This window comes from Rhinatrema bivittatum, chromosome 8 (assembly GCF_901001135.1).
Source record: "Rhinatrema bivittatum chromosome 8, aRhiBiv1.1, whole genome shotgun sequence".
NCBI lineage: Eukaryota > Metazoa > Chordata > Amphibia > Gymnophiona > Rhinatrematidae > Rhinatrema > Rhinatrema bivittatum.
Genome location: NC_042622.1, coordinates 114,385,053 through 114,402,855, shown reverse-complemented (window position 1 = coordinate 114,402,855; position 17,803 = coordinate 114,385,053). Strand labels below are relative to the sequence as shown.

At 43.5% G+C, this 17,803-nt stretch overlaps 1 protein-coding gene across 3 annotated transcripts in view; it reads left to right on the top strand.

Annotated features, from left to right (window-relative positions):
- The window catches only part of NEK6 (NIMA related kinase 6), a 505,633-nt gene that overhangs the window by 153,016 nt on the left and 334,814 nt on the right, over positions 1 to 17,803 (top strand). For all 3 annotated transcript variants that reach the window (XM_029612256.1, XM_029612255.1, XM_029612257.1), the window contains exons 2-3: positions 88 to 253; positions 11,924 to 12,052. In XM_029612256.1, the coding sequence (XP_029468116.1) occupies positions 11,960 to 12,052 (93 nt within the window). In that variant the 5' untranslated portion in view covers positions 88 to 253; positions 11,924 to 11,959. The remainder of the gene's footprint in view (positions 1 to 87; positions 254 to 11,923; positions 12,053 to 17,803) is intronic.

The following is a 17,803-nucleotide window of genomic DNA, read 5'->3' as shown; positions in this document are numbered from 1 at the left end:
TCTTAGGAGACAAATTTTGGAATTAAATCTTAGTTACATTTAAGAGTTAGACATAGTCTAATATTAAATTACTTTTTTTTTTTCTAGTGAATTTTGGTTCTTGTGAAAAATATCAGCTTGACAGCACTTGAAGACAAAGTCCTCCATTTATCTACAGAACGAATACAGCACAGGTAGTGCAAGCTTCCTTACACTTCCCCACCAAGGAGCTTCATCCCTTGTTCTGGAGAAGATATCTTCAGGGGGTGAGCAGGTAATTCATTCTCTATACTTACTTAACCTTTGTCATCTTTACTTAGATTGCCAACACAGATGCCAATGAATGTTGAAATGTGGTGGCATTTTTAAATTAATTTTTTTCTTTTAGTGATATGATCATCCATTTACTGACTGCCTGCTTGAGTTAGATTTAAACCAGTGACCTTGAGGTCGAAGGCTGTCAAAATTTGGGAGGAAAAAAAGGAATTGTCTGGCTTGTTTGTGAGTGGAAGATAATCTCATGACCTGACCATGACTAACAGAGAAATCTATGAAAACTCCTGTGAAACATCGTAAAAAACATCTTGGCACACAAAAAGATACATTATGTACTGTATGCTGCAAAGCAAGCACATTTTGGAGAACTTTGTGGCAATGAAAAGATGGAAGGAAAAATGTGACATATCATTTGACCATGTTTGTTTTTTTTTTAATCTCCCTTTTAACTCTCCCACCACTTCCCCCCTCAAGATAAACTTGTGATCCAAGAATAAAATGAATATTTACCCTATTTGAAGCACTCCCATAGTAGCATAGCATGAGCATATCTGGATAGTTTTTACTTACGGTCATGCATTTTGTACTGCACAGAAAGATCATACTAGCAATTTTGTGTGGTTTTTTTGGCCTGAAATATTCCCATAACTTGGGCATGCGGTTCCCCGTAGCATTTCTGCCCTCTCCCCTCTGAACAAACTACACCCCACACTGTAAATGGGTTTAACCAAGGCCGCAGTTTATTCACAAGATACATTACAGAAGCCAAATCTTAACAGACATGTAAAATAGCCCCCCGTCATTCCTCCCCCCCCCCCCATATCCCCTGCCAACCCTCCTTACAGGATGATTTCTGACCACCACTGCACCTCAGTGGGGGCCCGCCCTGCGCTTCCTTTCCCTTCCCCCTCCCTCAACAAAGGACTTCCACTACCAGCAAGGACCCCTAGGCCACCTCCCAGCTGTAAGGACCTGTAGCACAAGCAGTGACCTCACTGCCATCAAACTCCTGAGCAGCAGCACCCCCAGCTACACGAGCTCCCACCCACCTCAGTCACCCAACACAATAACATCCCATACATTGCAACCCCTATGGCTCAGGTTACCCGCCAAACTGCGACATCACAACAACCAACAACTAAGTAATACAACCAAGCATTTCCAACCCTGAGAACACAATAGGGGAGGGAGGGCGGCAAGCAAAACCTACTCGATGGCAGCCCCTGCAGCTGTGAGGTAACGTCTGCAGAGACCTCTATCGCTAGAGTTCCTCCATGAACTCGGGCTAAGATGGCATGGTCAATCCAGTGGAGAGGCAAATTTGAAAAGATGTTGCCCTGGGAACCCTACCACTCCTGATGCAACCCCCTTTCCTAAACAGGTGTAGAGGAAATGTTGCCCGCCACCACATTAAGGATGGCAGATTAGACAAGCCCTCCTGCCTTAAACTAATGTGGGCATGCAGGGCTCCCATAGCATTCCTGCCCTCCCCCCCCCCCCGAACAAACTACACACCACACTGTAAATGGGTTTAACCAAGGTCGCAGTTTATTCACAAGATACCTAACCTGAGCCAGACCCCACCTGACCATTAACTCATCAACATCTACAGTCAGACACTCTCTGAACATTGCAAAAAATTGCTCGTTCCGTTAAATTCCTCTTGCCTTTCCTTCTCCTCCCAGTTTTGAACACCCCTGTTTTATTGTAACTTCAGTTTTCCTTTCACTTGTTACTGTTTGAGTTTCTTTGCTTTTTCACCCTCTGTTAAATGTAAACCAGCATGATGTGATCCTTATCTCGAATGCCAGTATAGAAAAGCACTAAATAAATAAATAAATAAATAATGACCTTATTTGCATGCTATTTGCATGCATAAATAATGAAAATGCATGCAAAGGTCATTCCTAGCAATTTCATGCAAATATTTTATCAAGGCAATCGAGAAAGTGGTCAGCCATGATAAAATAGCACCTTTTCAAGTTTTGGTAAATACCACATTAGAGCCCTGGGACCCTAATGCAGGTCCTGAGGCTCCCATGTTACATTTACTGAGCCTCCAAAATGAAAAAAAAACCCAACTTCTCATGACCATTTGGAGGCATCAAGGGTTACCCCCCCCCCCTCCCCAGGTGACTCCCCCAGAGTGATAAAAAAGTAAAAATGTAGCTGCACAGCAATGGTCCTAGCCCCTCCACCCCTTTACCCCAATAGCACAAGTGATACAGAACCCCCCTTGTCCCCCACCCCTCCAAAGTCTAACATACAGAGTGCCCTGGGCCCTTGACACCCCCCTCCCAAAAAGGTTCAATTCCAAAAAAGAATGACCCAGACCACCCCCCCCCCCCTTTCAGGCATCCTCCCTCTGAACCTTAAAAGTAAGTAGTGGATTCTGCTTTGGGGTTGCGGTTCACTCTCTCACCCGGCTCAGTCATCGCTGTTCTTCAAAATGTGACTAGCCCATCCATTCCCCCTTCTCTCACTCCTTTTCCAGCCATCCTTTTCCCCTTTGTCTTTCACCCATTCCCTAATCCTCCATTTCTAGCACCCTCTGTACTCGCTCTATTCTCATCTACCATTCTGTAACTCAGTACAGAGCCGCACAGCTCTAACAGATGTTTGAATCATGTGGGCCTCATTAGCTACAGAGCCCCGCATTTGAACAGGGGATGTTTTCACTGCAGGGCTGCAGGAGTGAGGAGGCACTCATATTTAAGCTGCAATGTGACAACTTAGAAGTACTAGTTGGGACAGAGATGAAAGGGACTTGGGAAGACTGACTCTGCTCTCTAGACCTTCAGGACGCTTATACACACACAGCAATAACTCTGTCTCATCGCAAATTCCTGCGATTCCTAGTAGACCCAAAGCACTATCAATATCGAGTGCTCCTATTCGGCCTAGCTTCTGCGCCATGAGTCTTCACCAAGCATCTCGTAGTAGTAGCAGCATATCTCAGGACTCAAGGTGTTCACGTCTACCCCTATCTCGACGATTGGTTGATCAGGGCTCCAACTCAGCAGGCTGCTCAGACGTCTCTACATCTCACCTTGCATACCCTGATCAACTTAGGGTTTCTAATCAACTATCCAAAGTCCAACTTGATTCCATCTCAAACCCTATCGTTCATAGGGGCAGACTTGAACACCTTCACAGCAAAAACTTTTCTTCCTGTGGACAGAGCTCTCACTCTCAGTTCTCTCGCCCATCAAGTCCTCTCTTGACAACAGTCAACCGCTTGTCACTTCCTAGTTTTGCTGGGACACATGGCGTCTTCGGTGCATGTAACTCCAATGGCCCGTCTCACAATGAGAGTCATTCAGTGGACACTAAAATCACAATGGACTCAGTCTTCTCAGCCAATGTTCACTGTTGTCCAGGTCACCAACTACCTCCACTTGTTGCTGACTTGGTGGAAAATTCAATCCAATCTCCTCCAAGGCCTTCCCTTTCAGGCTCCAGATCCTCAAATAACCTTAATAACAGATGCCTCCAACATCAGCTGGGGAGCTCATGTTGCAAATCTGCAAACTCAAGGGTTCTGGTCTCCACAAGAAGCCAAACACCAAATAAATTTCCTAGAACTCCGAGCAGTCAGATATGTTCTCAAGGTTTTTCAGGATCACCTCACCAACAAGGTCATCCTAATACAAACCGACAACCAGGTGGCCATGTGGTACATCAACAAGCAAGGGGGAACGGGCTCCTACCTCCTGTGTCAGGAAGCTGCGCAGATATGGGCGAAGGCCTTTTCCCACTCAATGTACCTCTGGGCCACCTACTTGGTGGGAGTGGAAAATGTGTTGGCAGACAAGTTGAGTCTCACTTTTCTATCGCACAAGTGGTCCCTCAACCCCAAGGTAGCAGACTCAATCTTTCACCGTTGGGCTTACCCTCGAATAGACCTCTTTGTGTCATTCCACAATCGCAAAGTAGAGAATTTCTGCTCTCGCAGCCAACACTGAAAACCAAGAGATGCATTCTCCCTCTCATGGGCCAGCGGTCTCTTTTATGCATACCCTCCACTTCCATTCATTTCCAAGACTCTCATGAAGTTGTGAAGGGACAGGGGCCTGATGATCCTGATAGCCGCTCACTGGCCATGCCAGGTGTGGTTCCCAATACTACAGGACCTATCAATTCGCAGGCACATTCCTCTGGGGAAGGACCCGCTTCTGATCACCCAGAACGAAAGGCACCTACGTCACCCCAACCTCCAGGTTCCTTCCCTGATTGCCTGGATGTTGAAAGGTTACTACTTCAACCTCTTAACCTTTCAGAGCAGGTCTCCCGTGTCTTGGTAGATTCACGAAAGCCTTCCACGAGAAAATCTTATCATTACAAATGGAACAGATTCCAACTATGGTGTAATTCTCTGTCTATCGACCCTTTCACTTGTTCCACAGTGAAGTTTTTGGATTATCTCTGATACCTGTCAGTCAGGTCTGAAAACTTCCTCCATCAGAGTGCATGTCAGTGCAGTGGCCGCTTTCCATAAAGGTATTGGGAATGTACCTATTTCAATACAACCCCTTGTAACATGCTTTCTGAAGGGCTTGCTACACCTAAAACCTCCACTACATCCTCTGGCCCCTTCTTGGGACCTTAACCTGGTTTTGGGACAGCTCATGAAACCGCCGTTTGAGCCTCTCCATTCCTGTGATCTTCGCCACCTCACATGGAAAGTGATTTTTCTCTTAGCCATCACGTCCGCTCGCAGAGTTAGTGAATTGCAGGTATTAGTTACCTATCCGCCTTACACTAAACTTCTGCACGACAGGGTAGTGCTCCGCACTCACCCTAATTTTTTGCCTAAGGTAGTAACAGAGTTTCATATCAATCAATCTATCATACTACCTACCTTTTTTCCCAGGTTGCATTCTAACCCAAGAGAACAGAATCTGCATACTCTGGACTGTAAACGCGCTCTAGCATTCCATCTAGACTGCACAGCCGCCCACAGAAAATCCACTCAATTATTTGTTTCCTTCTCTTCCATCAAATTGGGTCAACCTGTGGGTAAGCAGACTCTCTCCTCCTGGTTAGCGGACTGTATTTCCTTTTGCTATCAACAGGCAGACATCTTCTACAAGTCCGTGTCAAGGCACACTCTGTTAGGGCATGGCGACATCAGTAGCGCACCTCCGATCAGTGGCACTTTCTGATATTGTTGTGCCTGTTGCACGTCTTTGGGTACATTTGGTGCATGCATCGGTCATCCTCAGCTCGGTACTCACGCATATGTGAGGACTACCATCCTGCTTGTCCTGTTAGAAAGCAGAATTTGCTTACCCGTAACAGGTGTTCTCACAGGACAGCAGGATGTTAGTCCTCACGAAACCCACCCGCCACCCCGCGGTGTTGGGTTCGTTTACATTTTCTTATTTTATTTTTTCGCACACTCTTTAGCTATTACACAAGACTGAAGGGGGACCCCTGCTGGATGCAGGGTTAGTGCCATGCTGAGAATGCCCAGTAGGTGCCAGTCAAAGTTCTAGAAACTTTGACAAAAGTGTTCCGTGATTGGGCTCCATCCTGATGATGTCACCCATATGTGAGGACTAACATCTTGCTGTCCTGTGAGAACACATGCTACAGGTAAGCAATAGGGGTGTGCATTCGGATTGACCGCATTAGTAAAACGCAACTCATATTTTTTTTTTACTTAAAAAATTGATTCGACATAAACGATCGGATTTCCCACATATCGAACATAGATATGTTCGATATGTTGGAAATCGCGATTGTTGAGCCAAAATAAAAATATAAACCCCCTCACCCTCCTTAATCCCCCCCCCGACTTACCACAACTCCCTGGTGATGGAGCGAGGAGTGAGGACGCCATTTCTGCAATCCTTGGCGAGAAGCATGTGACAACGGCGGCACGTCGAGTGACGCCGGCGTCACGTGATTCCCGGCTCGTTCGCGCCGGACGGCTCGTTCGGCCCAAAAAGAACTTTTGGCCAGCTTGGGGGGGCCTCCTGACCCCCTCAAGCTGGCCAAAAGTTCTTTTTGGGCCGAACGAGCCGTCCGGCGCGAACTTGCCGGGAATCACGTGACGTCGCGTCTGAGTGACGCGGCGCCACGTGATTCCCGGCGAGTTTGCGCCGGACAGCTCGTTCGGCCCAAAAAGAACTTTTGGCCAGCTTGAGGGGGTCAGGAGGCCCCCCCAAGCTGGCCAAAAGTTCTTTTTGGGCCGAACGAGCCGTCCGGCGCGAACTTGCTGGGAATCACGTGACGTCGGCGTCACGTGATTCCCGGCTCGTTCGCGCCGGACGGCTCGTTCGGCCCAAAAAGAACTTTTGGCCAGCTTGGGGGGGCCTCCTGACCCCCTCAAGCTGGCCAAAAGTTCTTTTTGGGCCGAATGAGCCGTCCGGCGCGAACTTGCCGGGAATCACGTGACGTCGCGTCTGAGTGACGCGGCGCCACGTGATTCCCAGCGAGTTTGCGCCGGACGGCTCGTTCGGCCCAAAAAGAACTTTTGGCCAGCTTGGGGGGGTCAGGAGGCCCCCCCAAGCTGGCCAAAAGTTCTTTTTGGGCCGAACGAGCCGTCCTGCGCGAACGAGCCGGGAATCACGTGACGCCGCGTCACTCGACGTGCCACCAACGTCACATGCTTCTCGCCAAGGATTGCAGAAATGACGTCCTCACTCCTCGCTCGATCACCAGGGAGTTGTGGTAAGTCTGGGGGGGGGATTAAGGAGGGTGAGGGGGTTTAAATTTTTTTTTTGCACATATGTACATATACCCAACTCATTGGATTTTTTTTATGTCCATATTGGCCGCAAGTGGGACCCCCTTTCGGACATAAAAAATATGAACATAAAATTTTGCTCTGCACATCCCTAGTAAGCAACTTCTGCTAAATAACTTAAAGTTCATGGTGCAGTTTAAAGATCTTATTTATTTCCTGACTTTCTTTAAAATCATTTTGTTCAGTTCTTGGATTATGAACTGCTTTACTCCACTTGATGCGGTTGCGGGATATGTATCATCATATTCTGGCCAATCTTTACTACTTTTTTGTGTATCTTCTGAAAAGCACTTAATAGACAACAGATTTTAACAGCGAATCATGTTTTATGTCTGCAGTATACTTCTGAAAATCAATTGCAGTGTTAAAGCCTGAAGGTAGAGGACAAAATATATACTTAAATAGGACACAAGGTGCAAATAAATTAAGATTCAAAGGCAAGAAAAATGGTATAACAACTCAACGTTTTGTAGACATAGACGTCACCTCCTATTGATAAAGACTAAACAACTGGAAGATGTCATTAATGATATATAAGAGCAATGTTGTTTGTATAACTGAAAAATTCACATAGTCTTTTTAAGTTTGAATTTTGGTTTGGATACTATAAATGCTGTAGTTGCATTATGATCACCTAAAAAGTCATATTTTATAATCATTACAATTTTTGAAATAGATTTTTATATATTAAGCATTTGATTTTAATAATTGATGAAAGGGAGGAACCTGTTTTTGGATTGGGGTGGGAGAGGATGAGTATATCCCCTAGAAAGGCTTAAAGCATACCAGTTAAAATGTCACTGATGTTGTATTGATGGCATTGAAATGCAATGTATGCTGAAACAGAATCTGGCAGAGAGGCCAACGGGATGAATTAGGGGTAATTATTTCTTTATAATCTTTTATAATCACTTTATCTCAGTGTGCATATGTATGTGTGCAGATACACACACATATACTGTTTAAATGGGTGAATATAGAATCCCAGGATGTGCTCCCCACTTACAGGCAAGTGTAGTTTTGGGAAGTGTGAGCCTTACATTGCATATTATTATTTTATTTTTTTTTTAATTGTTTATTTATAAATTTTCACATTCTACACAAGAATATTTTAACCAAAAAACACCTTGCTGAAAGAAATACATGTCATCTACATTGAAGCGTCTTTATTATTTTAATTTTTAAAAAGTAGTATAAAGAAATGTTGGGAGAGAGGTCACCAAATACAAGGTTTTAATCAGCGACTTCAGTATTATTGAGTTACTAATAGAACACTGATACAGTAAGTTAATAGAAGTTATGATTACAGTGTTTTGGACGGGAAGTCTAATTTGGATAGTCTTAGGTACTCTAGGATGGTATGTGAGATGTAACTACTGGGTGACAGTTTGTTAGGAAGGTCTCGCTGTGTGGGTATGCAACAGTTTCTGAATTGTAGCTATGGGGTAGGGGTGTGGTGTGAAATTCAGTTTATGCCTTCCAGTTTTGTTGAGTAACTCAAGAGTAAGCTATCAAAAAAAAAAAAAAAACCCCCAACCAAAAAAAACCCCCAAAACAAAACAAAAGAAAACCCATTAATGGCCATGCCTAACATTCTGTTGGTCATTTGGTTTAATAGTAACTTCTTAGTTGTTCTTTTAATGGCAAATTCTCAGATATGAGATAGGAATGTTCTGCTGAGCAGACTGGAAAGGTAAACACAAATTTGTTTACTCGTTCAAAAAGTGCAAAGACTAGGGTACATGCAGTAAAGTTACTAAAAGTAGTATATTTAAAACAAATAGCCTAGTAGTTAGATTAGCATGCTATGAACTAGGGGAAAACAGGGTTCAAATCCCACTCCTTTACCTTGGGCAAATCTCTTTACCCTCCTTTGCCTCAAGTACAAATTAAGGGGGGTCATTTATCAAAATGCGAAAAGCCCAGTTAATGCATGCAATAGCCCCATATTGTATGGTGTGATGCAAATTTGAAAAAGAGCAGGAGTTTACTATTGCATGGTTTTAACCTATACCTTTTTCAGTAGTGATAGTGTTCTCCAATGCTGAGAGAGAGAGAAAGAGAAGGAACCTAACTGTAATACCCTTACCCTAGATAGGTATTTATATCTCTATGGGAGGCCCACCTAGTAACTCGAGGTGAGGTTTAGGTATTAGTGTAGTGGCTTAGGGGCCACTTTGACATTCAATGTGAGACGTACGAACAGAACAGTGCTCTCTTGTGAAGATTTGATGACCCTTGGAGAGAGGAAACTCACCCAAAGATGAGATTTGTGCAATGTTCTCTCAACCTAGCTTGATGGACTCTCTACCTGGGTAACATCAAGCTAGGTTGAAAGAACATTGCACAAATCTCATCTTTGGGTGAGTTTCCTCACTCCAAGGGTCATCAAATCTTCACAAGAGAGCACTGTTCTGTTCGTACGTCTCACATTGAATGTCAAAGTGGCTCCTAACCCCCTACACTAATACCTAAACCTCACCTCGAGTTACTAGGTGGGCCTCCCATAGAGATATAAATACCTATCTAGGGTGAGGGCATTATGGCTAGTCTTTCTCTCTTTCTTCCCCCCTCCAGTGGTCTTATGTAGGAAATACCACATTCTGGCACTTATGTCAAAGTGCAAAAAAGGTATGGTAATTTGTGGTAACTTAGCTCTTCACATAGGTATTAGCACAAATTTGCAATAAACTGCCTATTACCATAAACACACCCCCTTTTCTATCACATGTGGTATTTAGTGCATTTTGATAAATCCAGGCCTTAGATTGTAAGCACTCTAGAGATAGGGATAGGGAAATGCCTACAGAGAGAGAGAGAGAACCTAGCCATGATGCCCTTACCCTAGATAGGCATTTATATCTCTATGGGAGGCCCACCTAGTAACTCGAGGTGAGGTTTAGGTATTAGTGTAGGGGGTTAGGGGCCACTTTGACATTCAATGTGAGACATATGAACAGAACAGTGCTCTCTTCTGAAGATTTGATTACCCTCGGAGTGAGGAAACTCACCCAAAGATGAGATTTGTGCAATGTTCTCTCAGCCTAGCTTGATGGACTCTCTACCTGGGTAACATCAAGCTAGGTTGAGAGAACATTGCACAAATCTCATCTTGGAGAGAGTTTCCTCACTCCGAGGGTCATCAAATGTTCATAAGAGAACACTGTTCTGTTCGTACGTCTCACATTGAATGTCAAAGTGGCTCCTAACCCCCTACACTAATACCTAAACCTCACCTCGAGTTACTAGGTGGGCCTCCCATAGAGATATAAATACCTATCTAGGGTGAGGGCATTATGGCTAGTCTTTCTCTCTTTCTTCCCCCCTCCAGTGGTCTTATGTAGGAAATACCACATTCTGGCACTTATGTCAAAGTGCAAAAAAGGTATGGTAATTTGTGGTAACTTAGCTCTTCACATAGGTATTAGCACAAATTTGCAATAAACTGCCTATTACCATAAACACACCCCCTTTTCTATCACATGTGGTATTTAGTGCATTTTGATAAATCCAGGCCTTAGATTGTAAGCACTCTAGAGATAGGGATAGGGAAATGCCTACAGAGAGAGAGAGAGAACCTAGCCATGATGCCCTTACCCTAGATAGGCATTTATATCTCTATGGGAGGCCCACCTAGTAACTCGAGGTGAGGTTTAGGTATTAGTGTAGGGGGTTAGGGGCCACTTTGACATTCAATGTGAGACATATGAACAGAACAGTGCTCTCTTCTGAAGATTTGATTACCCTCGGAGTGAGGAAACTCACCCAAAGATGAGATTTGTGCAATGTTCTCTCAGCCTAGCTTGATGGACTCTCTACCTGGGTAACATCAAGCTAGGTTGAGAGAACATTGCACAAATCTCATCTTGGAGAGAGTTTCCTCACTCCGAGGGTCATCAAATGTTCATAAGAGAACACTGTTCTGTTCGTACGTCTCATATTGAATGTCAAAGTGGCCCCTAGCCCCCTACACTAATACCTAAACCTCACCTCGAGTTACTAGGTGGGCCTCCCATAGAGATATAAATACCTATCTAGGGTGAGGGCATTATGGCTAGTCTTTCTCTCTTTCTTCCCCCCTCCAGTGGTCTTATGTAGGAAATACCACATTCTGGCACTTATGTCAAAGTACAAAAAAGGTATGGTAATTTGTGGTAACTTAGCTCTTCACATAGGTATTAGCACAAATTTGCAATAAACTGCCTATTACCTTAAACACACCCCCTTTTCTATCACATGCAGTATTTAGTGCATTTTGATAAATCCAGGCCTTAGATTGTAAGCCCTCTAGGGATAGGGAAATACCTACAGTACCTGAATGTAACCCACTTTGAAGTGTCAAAATGCAGAATATAAATAAATAAAATATGCTTTGGATTTTTTTTGCCAGAGGATATGGTGAAAGCTATTAGTGTAGCTGTGTTTAAAAAATGTTTTGGACATCAAAGTCCATAAACCATTATTAAGGTAGACTTGAGGAAATCCACTGTTTATTCCCAGGATACACAGCTAGGAATCTATTTACCTTTTGGGATCCTGCAAGGTATTTGTGACCTGGATTGACCACTGTTGGAAACAGGATGCTGAGCTTGATGGATCTTTTGATCTGACCCAGTATGGCGAATCTTATGTTGTTATGTATAGAGTCTTTTGACAATTAAATAAAACTATAATTACTTTTGAACTAGTAAAGAAATGTATTCTTAGAAGCAGATTTTTTTGGTAAATATTTTTTGTCAGATGTATGCTCTTCAAGCTTTGTTGGATGAAAAACTGCTAATAAGCTATCCTGATTAACTCTAGCTCATTGCAATGATTATGATCAGTGCACTCTTATAAAGAAGAAAAGCTGCACTGCTTTATTTTTCTGCATGGTATGTTACTTACATGATAATTGGGCTTTTGTATCTTCAGTACTGTTCCGGGTCATATATCAATTGGCATGTTACTATGGAAGGGCAGCACAACCATCAACATCACCTAGAAGTGCAAAACAACCCTCTGTGCAAACTTCCAGGATCAGACTATCAGCATGATCCTCAGGTAAATTACATCAGTTATTTCTGTATTAATTTTTTTTTTTAAGTGGGAGGTTTAATCCTGCCAGTTCTACAGTTTTATGTTAATAAATAGGCTTACCAAGATTTCCATGCTCTGATGTCCATCCATCATTGCAGATTGGGGAATGGATGATCCAATTTTCCATGCAAGTTGAGTGTCTGACATTATCCTGGATTTGTCTTTATCTTTTTGTGCACAGGTGAAAGTTGTTACACAGGATGCATATTATAAATTGTGTATTACAGCAGCTGAAACCTCTCTTTAATCCAATCAATTTCAGAACAATCTTGCTGGTTTTATTGCATACCTGTCTGGATTACTGCAAAGCAGTGTATGTTGGGTTGCCAGTTTCAGTCTTCAAACTACTGCAGGGAGTGCAAAATGCAGCCACATGTGTTTCTTGTAGTAGTGCATCACAATATTCATATCACTCTGATACTTTGCACTAGTTACTGGTGTTCTGGTATCAGATTTAAAGTCTGAACTTTTGTCCATAAATCACTTGATGCAAAGGCTCCTTATAGTTATGCTCAGCACTTAAAATGTACATACCCTCTGTTAAGATTTCAGAGAAAAGATCTACTAGGCATTTCTTTATTGAAAATAGCACATTTGTGCAGTTGCAGATCTGACAGCTTGGAATTCTCTTGTCAGATGAGTTGAGGGTTGAAACTTGCCTGAGCTCTTTTAGGAAAAAGAGTAAAAACATGAATGCTTGGTCAAGCATTCGTGGAATGAATGTATGTATGAACTAGTAGTGCAAGCCATCCAAGGACGGGGAATTACTGTGTTGTGTAGGAAGTGCATAATTGAGATTTATGGTCGTAGAGATAGTAGGCTGAGCTTAGGTATACTGTGTGGTAGGAAAGAGGGGCTGATTTGGAGAGTACAGCCAGAGAGAGAAGTGGAGCTCAATTTCCATATATATAGAGAGAAGGGCAGAGCTGGAGAGCATAGGAAGGGAGAGGGGCAGAGCTTAATTTCCATATAGAGAAGGGAGTAGAGCCTTGCCTTGCTACTTCTGCAGCCACCCAAATAGCACTTTTTAGTGCTATTAAAAAAAAAAAAGAAATAGGCGAACAACTGGCATTGCGAGAGCTCCTCTACTCTCTGAAAATGTCAGGTCACAAGAAAGTCAACAACTTTGAGTGGTTTCAAAAGATACTCGTGTTGAAAAATGATATCCTTCACCAACAAAGAACAAACTCTGTTGTCTGGGATCAGACCAGAAGAATTGTGCAGCCTGTGGACAAATGTCCCCGTGCTCACAATGTTCCAGGGCTTTGAGTTTGGAAAGGCTGTGTAAATCTCAGAAGAGTAGCAGCCGTTACTCCTTCTGCCTCCTCAGGACAGTCCATGAGTGAGAGCCACTGCAAAACTCCCCTGACCATGAAGACTGAGACCTCGGGGTCAAGTTCTGCTGCCCTGCAGTCAAATCACAAGTGATATGCCTCTCTCGAGCCGACCCCCATGTGTCGAAGAAACACATCACAAACATGATTCTGATGCAGTGCCCCTCTTCAACACTGCTGATGCAGAGTTAGTGTGCATCGCACCGATGCTGCGATGCACACTAACTCTGCAACAACTCTTTCAAAACTGGTGCAGCCAAACACTTAAAGCACAGTGCACTGATGCAATCGAAGCCATTGACATGCATGATACACAAACAATCTCATGCCATAGTGCATCAATGTACCCAGTGCATTGATGCCAATGCGTCTGATGCCTTTCACACCAATGCAGCCTGTAGCGGTGCACCAACTCTGTATGCAGGATGTTCCAGTGCAGATCATCCCGATGCATTTGATATGTCTACTGTTCTGATGCTGCACTGTCTTCTCTGCATTGTATACCAGTGCATCCAACACATGCCATGATGTACTCGATACATGTTTTGCTCTGTGAGGTACCTGGACTATCCTCTGACATACAAAACACAAAGTCTTCATCTGCATTACCCAGAGATTCCATCTATTCATCCTGGGATCCAAGAGTTCTTCCTACCCAACATTTTTCCGTTCATTCAAGATCAGCTGGAGAAGCGATCACACACTACCCTGACTGCCTTCACTGGTTTGAAGGCTGAAACCCCCAAGATTGGTAGTTGAAGGGCTGTGCTTACACTCGAGGCTATCATACTTCTCTCCTCCAATAAACCACCTGTTACATATCAATAATCAATTCTGGTTTTGGAAGAAAATGTCCCTCCACCAACCCCAGGCAAGAGGACACAGCAGTCCTAACAACATATTATGGAGTTAGTGAAGAATTTCTTTACCTCTCTTACCTAAGAGACAGATGGAAGTCTTCAGCCTCTTTTCTCCATCATAGAATTGGTGGCTTCTGAGACCAGAGTCCCAAGCTCACCTGTAGGGGTGCCTTCATCATTGGAAATCCATGTCAAAGGCTCCTCCTCTACGCATTTGCTTGGTGTGGAGTCTGTTCATTCAGAGGTCATGGGGCATGCTGTTCCTCTAAAATGTCAAACTAAGAAATGTTCTTCTTCCTTACTGGCATCCTGGCTCACTGAACCAGAACCCCTAGGTTCAGAAGATGGATCCGCTGGAATACCGTCAGATCCTCTACCTGACCTTCCAGACAATTCTTCACCTCTGGGAGAGCTTACCTACTCCATATTTGTGAAGAAGTTTGCGATAGCTCTGGGTGTTCAGTTTCATAAAGAAAAACATCCACGATTGGAACTCCTTGGTTTACTCAAGGTCCTTGACACACCTGCTGCCTTACCAGTTCATGAAATTCTGAAGACATTGCTGATGAAATTATGGGAAATACCCTTATCATGTCCTCCCATATCTAGAAAACTAGACCTCAAATTCTGAGCCTAACAGTCTCTTGGTTTTGGCGTAGTTCACCTACTGCATCAGTCATTATGCAATCGGCTATGAAGAAAGCAAAGAAAACACACATTTATTTCAATTCTACACCAGAAAGCCTGTGAGGGAGTCGGTTGGACTGTTAGATGATTGAGAGGTTATAGGGGCACTTAGAGAAGATAAGGCCATCATGAAAAGACTAAATGAATGCTTTGCTTCAGTGTTTACTGAAGGGGAGGATGTTGGAGATATCCATTCCAGAGATGGTTTTCAAGGGTGATGATTCAGATGAACTGAACCAAATAACAGTGAACCTTTAAGATGTGGTAGGCCAGATTGACAAACTGAAGAATAGTAAATCACCTGGACTAGATGGTATACATCCCAGGGTTCAGAAAGAACTAAAAAAAATGAAATTTCAGACCTATTTCAATTAATTTGTAAACTATCATTAAAATCATCCACTGTACCTGAAGACTGGAAGGTTGCCAATGTAACCCCGATATTTAAAAATTGCTTCAAGGGTGATCCGAGAAACTATAGGCTGGTAAGCTTGACTTCAGTGCTGCGAAAAATCATGGAAACTGTTATAAAGAATAAAATCACAAAACATTTAGATTAAATAGTTTAATGGGACACATCCAACATGGATTTACCCAAGGGAAATCTTGCCTCACAAATCTCCTACATGTTTTTGAAGGGATGAATAAACACGTGGACAAAGTTGAACCGGTAGATGTGGTGTATTTGGATTTTTAGAAGGCATTCGACAAAGTCCCCTCATGAGAGGCTTCTAACAAAACTAAAAAGTCATGGGGTAGGAGGTGATGTCTTGTGGATTGCAAACTGATTAAAAGACAGGAAACAGAGAGTAGGATTAAATGGGTCTGTTTCATAGTGGAAACAAGTAAACAGTGGAGTGTCTCAGGGATCTGTACTTAGACTGATGCTTTTTAATATATTTATAAATGATCTGGAAGTGAGGTGATCAAATTTGCAGATGACACAAAATTATGCAGAGTAGTTAAATCTCGAGCAGACTGTGATAAATTGCAGGAGGACCTTGTGAGACTGGAAGATTGGGCTTCCAAATGGCAGATGAAATTTAATGTGGATAAGTGCAAGGTGATTCATATAGGGAAAAATAACCCTTGCTATAGTTATACAATGTTAGGTTCTTTCTTAGGAGTTACCACACAGGAAAGAGATCTAGGTGTCATAGTGGATAATACATTGAAATTGTTGGCTCAGTGTGCTATGGCAGTTAAAAAAGCAAACAATGTTAGGAATTACTAGGAAGGGAATGGGAAATAAAGCAGTGGATGTCATAATGCCTTTGTATCGCTCCATGGTGAGGCCACACCTTGAATACTGTATGCAATTCTGGTCGCCACATCTCAAAAAAGATATAGTTGCATTGGAGAAAGTGCAGAGAAGGTCGACCCAAATAAGGGGCATGGAATGGCTCCCCTATGAGGAAAGACAAAAGAGGTTAGGGATGTTCAGTTTGGAGAACAGACTGAGGGGGGGATATGATAGAGGTCTACAAAATCATGAAAGGACTTGATCAGGTTAATGCAAATCAGTTATTTACTCTCTCAGATAATAGAAGGATTAGAGGGTATTCCATGAAATTAGCAAGTAGCTCATTTAAAACAAATTGAAGAAAATTCTTTTTCACTCAGATTATAGTTAAGCTCTGGAATTCATTGCAAGAGGATGTGGTTACTGCAGTTAGTGTAACTGGGTTTAAAAAAGGTTTGGATATATTCCTAGAGGAAAAATTCATAAATTGCTATTAATCAATAAGGAATAGTAGCTTGAGATCTATTTAATGTTTGGGTACTTGCCAGGTACTTGTGACTTGGATTGGTCACTGTTGGAAACAGGATGCTGGGCTTGATGGACTCTTGGTCTAACCCAGTATGGCATCTTATGTTCTTAAAGATCATAAACTACTTAACAATTTTGGCAAAAGGACATTTCAGACTACAATGCTGTCTGCCCGTATTGCTATCCACCAGTTCTATGTGTTTCAATACCTTCATGTTTGTCTGCAAAAGCTGAAACTGTATTTACTAGGGATGTGAATCGTTTTTTGACGATTTAAAATATCGTCCGATATATTTTAAATCGTCAAAAATCGTTAGGGCCACGATACAATACCAATTCCCCCGATTTATCGTCAAAAAATCGTAAATCGGGGGAAGGGGGAGGGCAGGAAAACCGGCACACTAAAACCCCCTAAAACCCACCCCGACCCTTTAAATTAAATCCCCCCCCCTCCCGAACCCCCCCCCCAAATGCCTTAAATTACCTGGGGGTCCGTAGCGGCGGTCCATAGCTTAAATTACCTCCGTAGCGGCGGTCCGTAGCTAAATCGGGGGAAGGGGGAGAGCAGGAAAACCGGCACACTAAATCGTGTAGTCTTCAGCCGGCGCCATTTTGCAAAATGGCCACCGCAAAATGGCGGCAGCCATAGACCAAAACGATTCGACGCAGGAGGTCGTTCCGGACCCCCGCTGGACTTTTGGCAAGTCTTGTGGGGGTCAGGAGGTCCCTCGCTGAACGACCTCCTGCAATCGATCTCCTGCCGGCGCCATTTTCCGTACGGAAAACGATTTGCGGCAGGAAATCGCTCCTTGACCCCCGCTGGACCCCCAGGAATTTTTGGCCAGCTTGGGGGGCCTCCTGACCCCCACAAGACTTGCCAAAAGTCCAGTGGGGGTCCGGAACGACCTCCTGCGTCGAATCGTTTTGGTCTATGGCCGCCGCCATTTTGCGGCGGCCATTTTGCAAAATGGCGCCGGCTGAAGACTACACGATTTAGTGTGCTGGTTTTCCTGCTCTCCCCCTTCCCCCGATTTAGCTACGGACCGCCGCTACGGAGGTAATT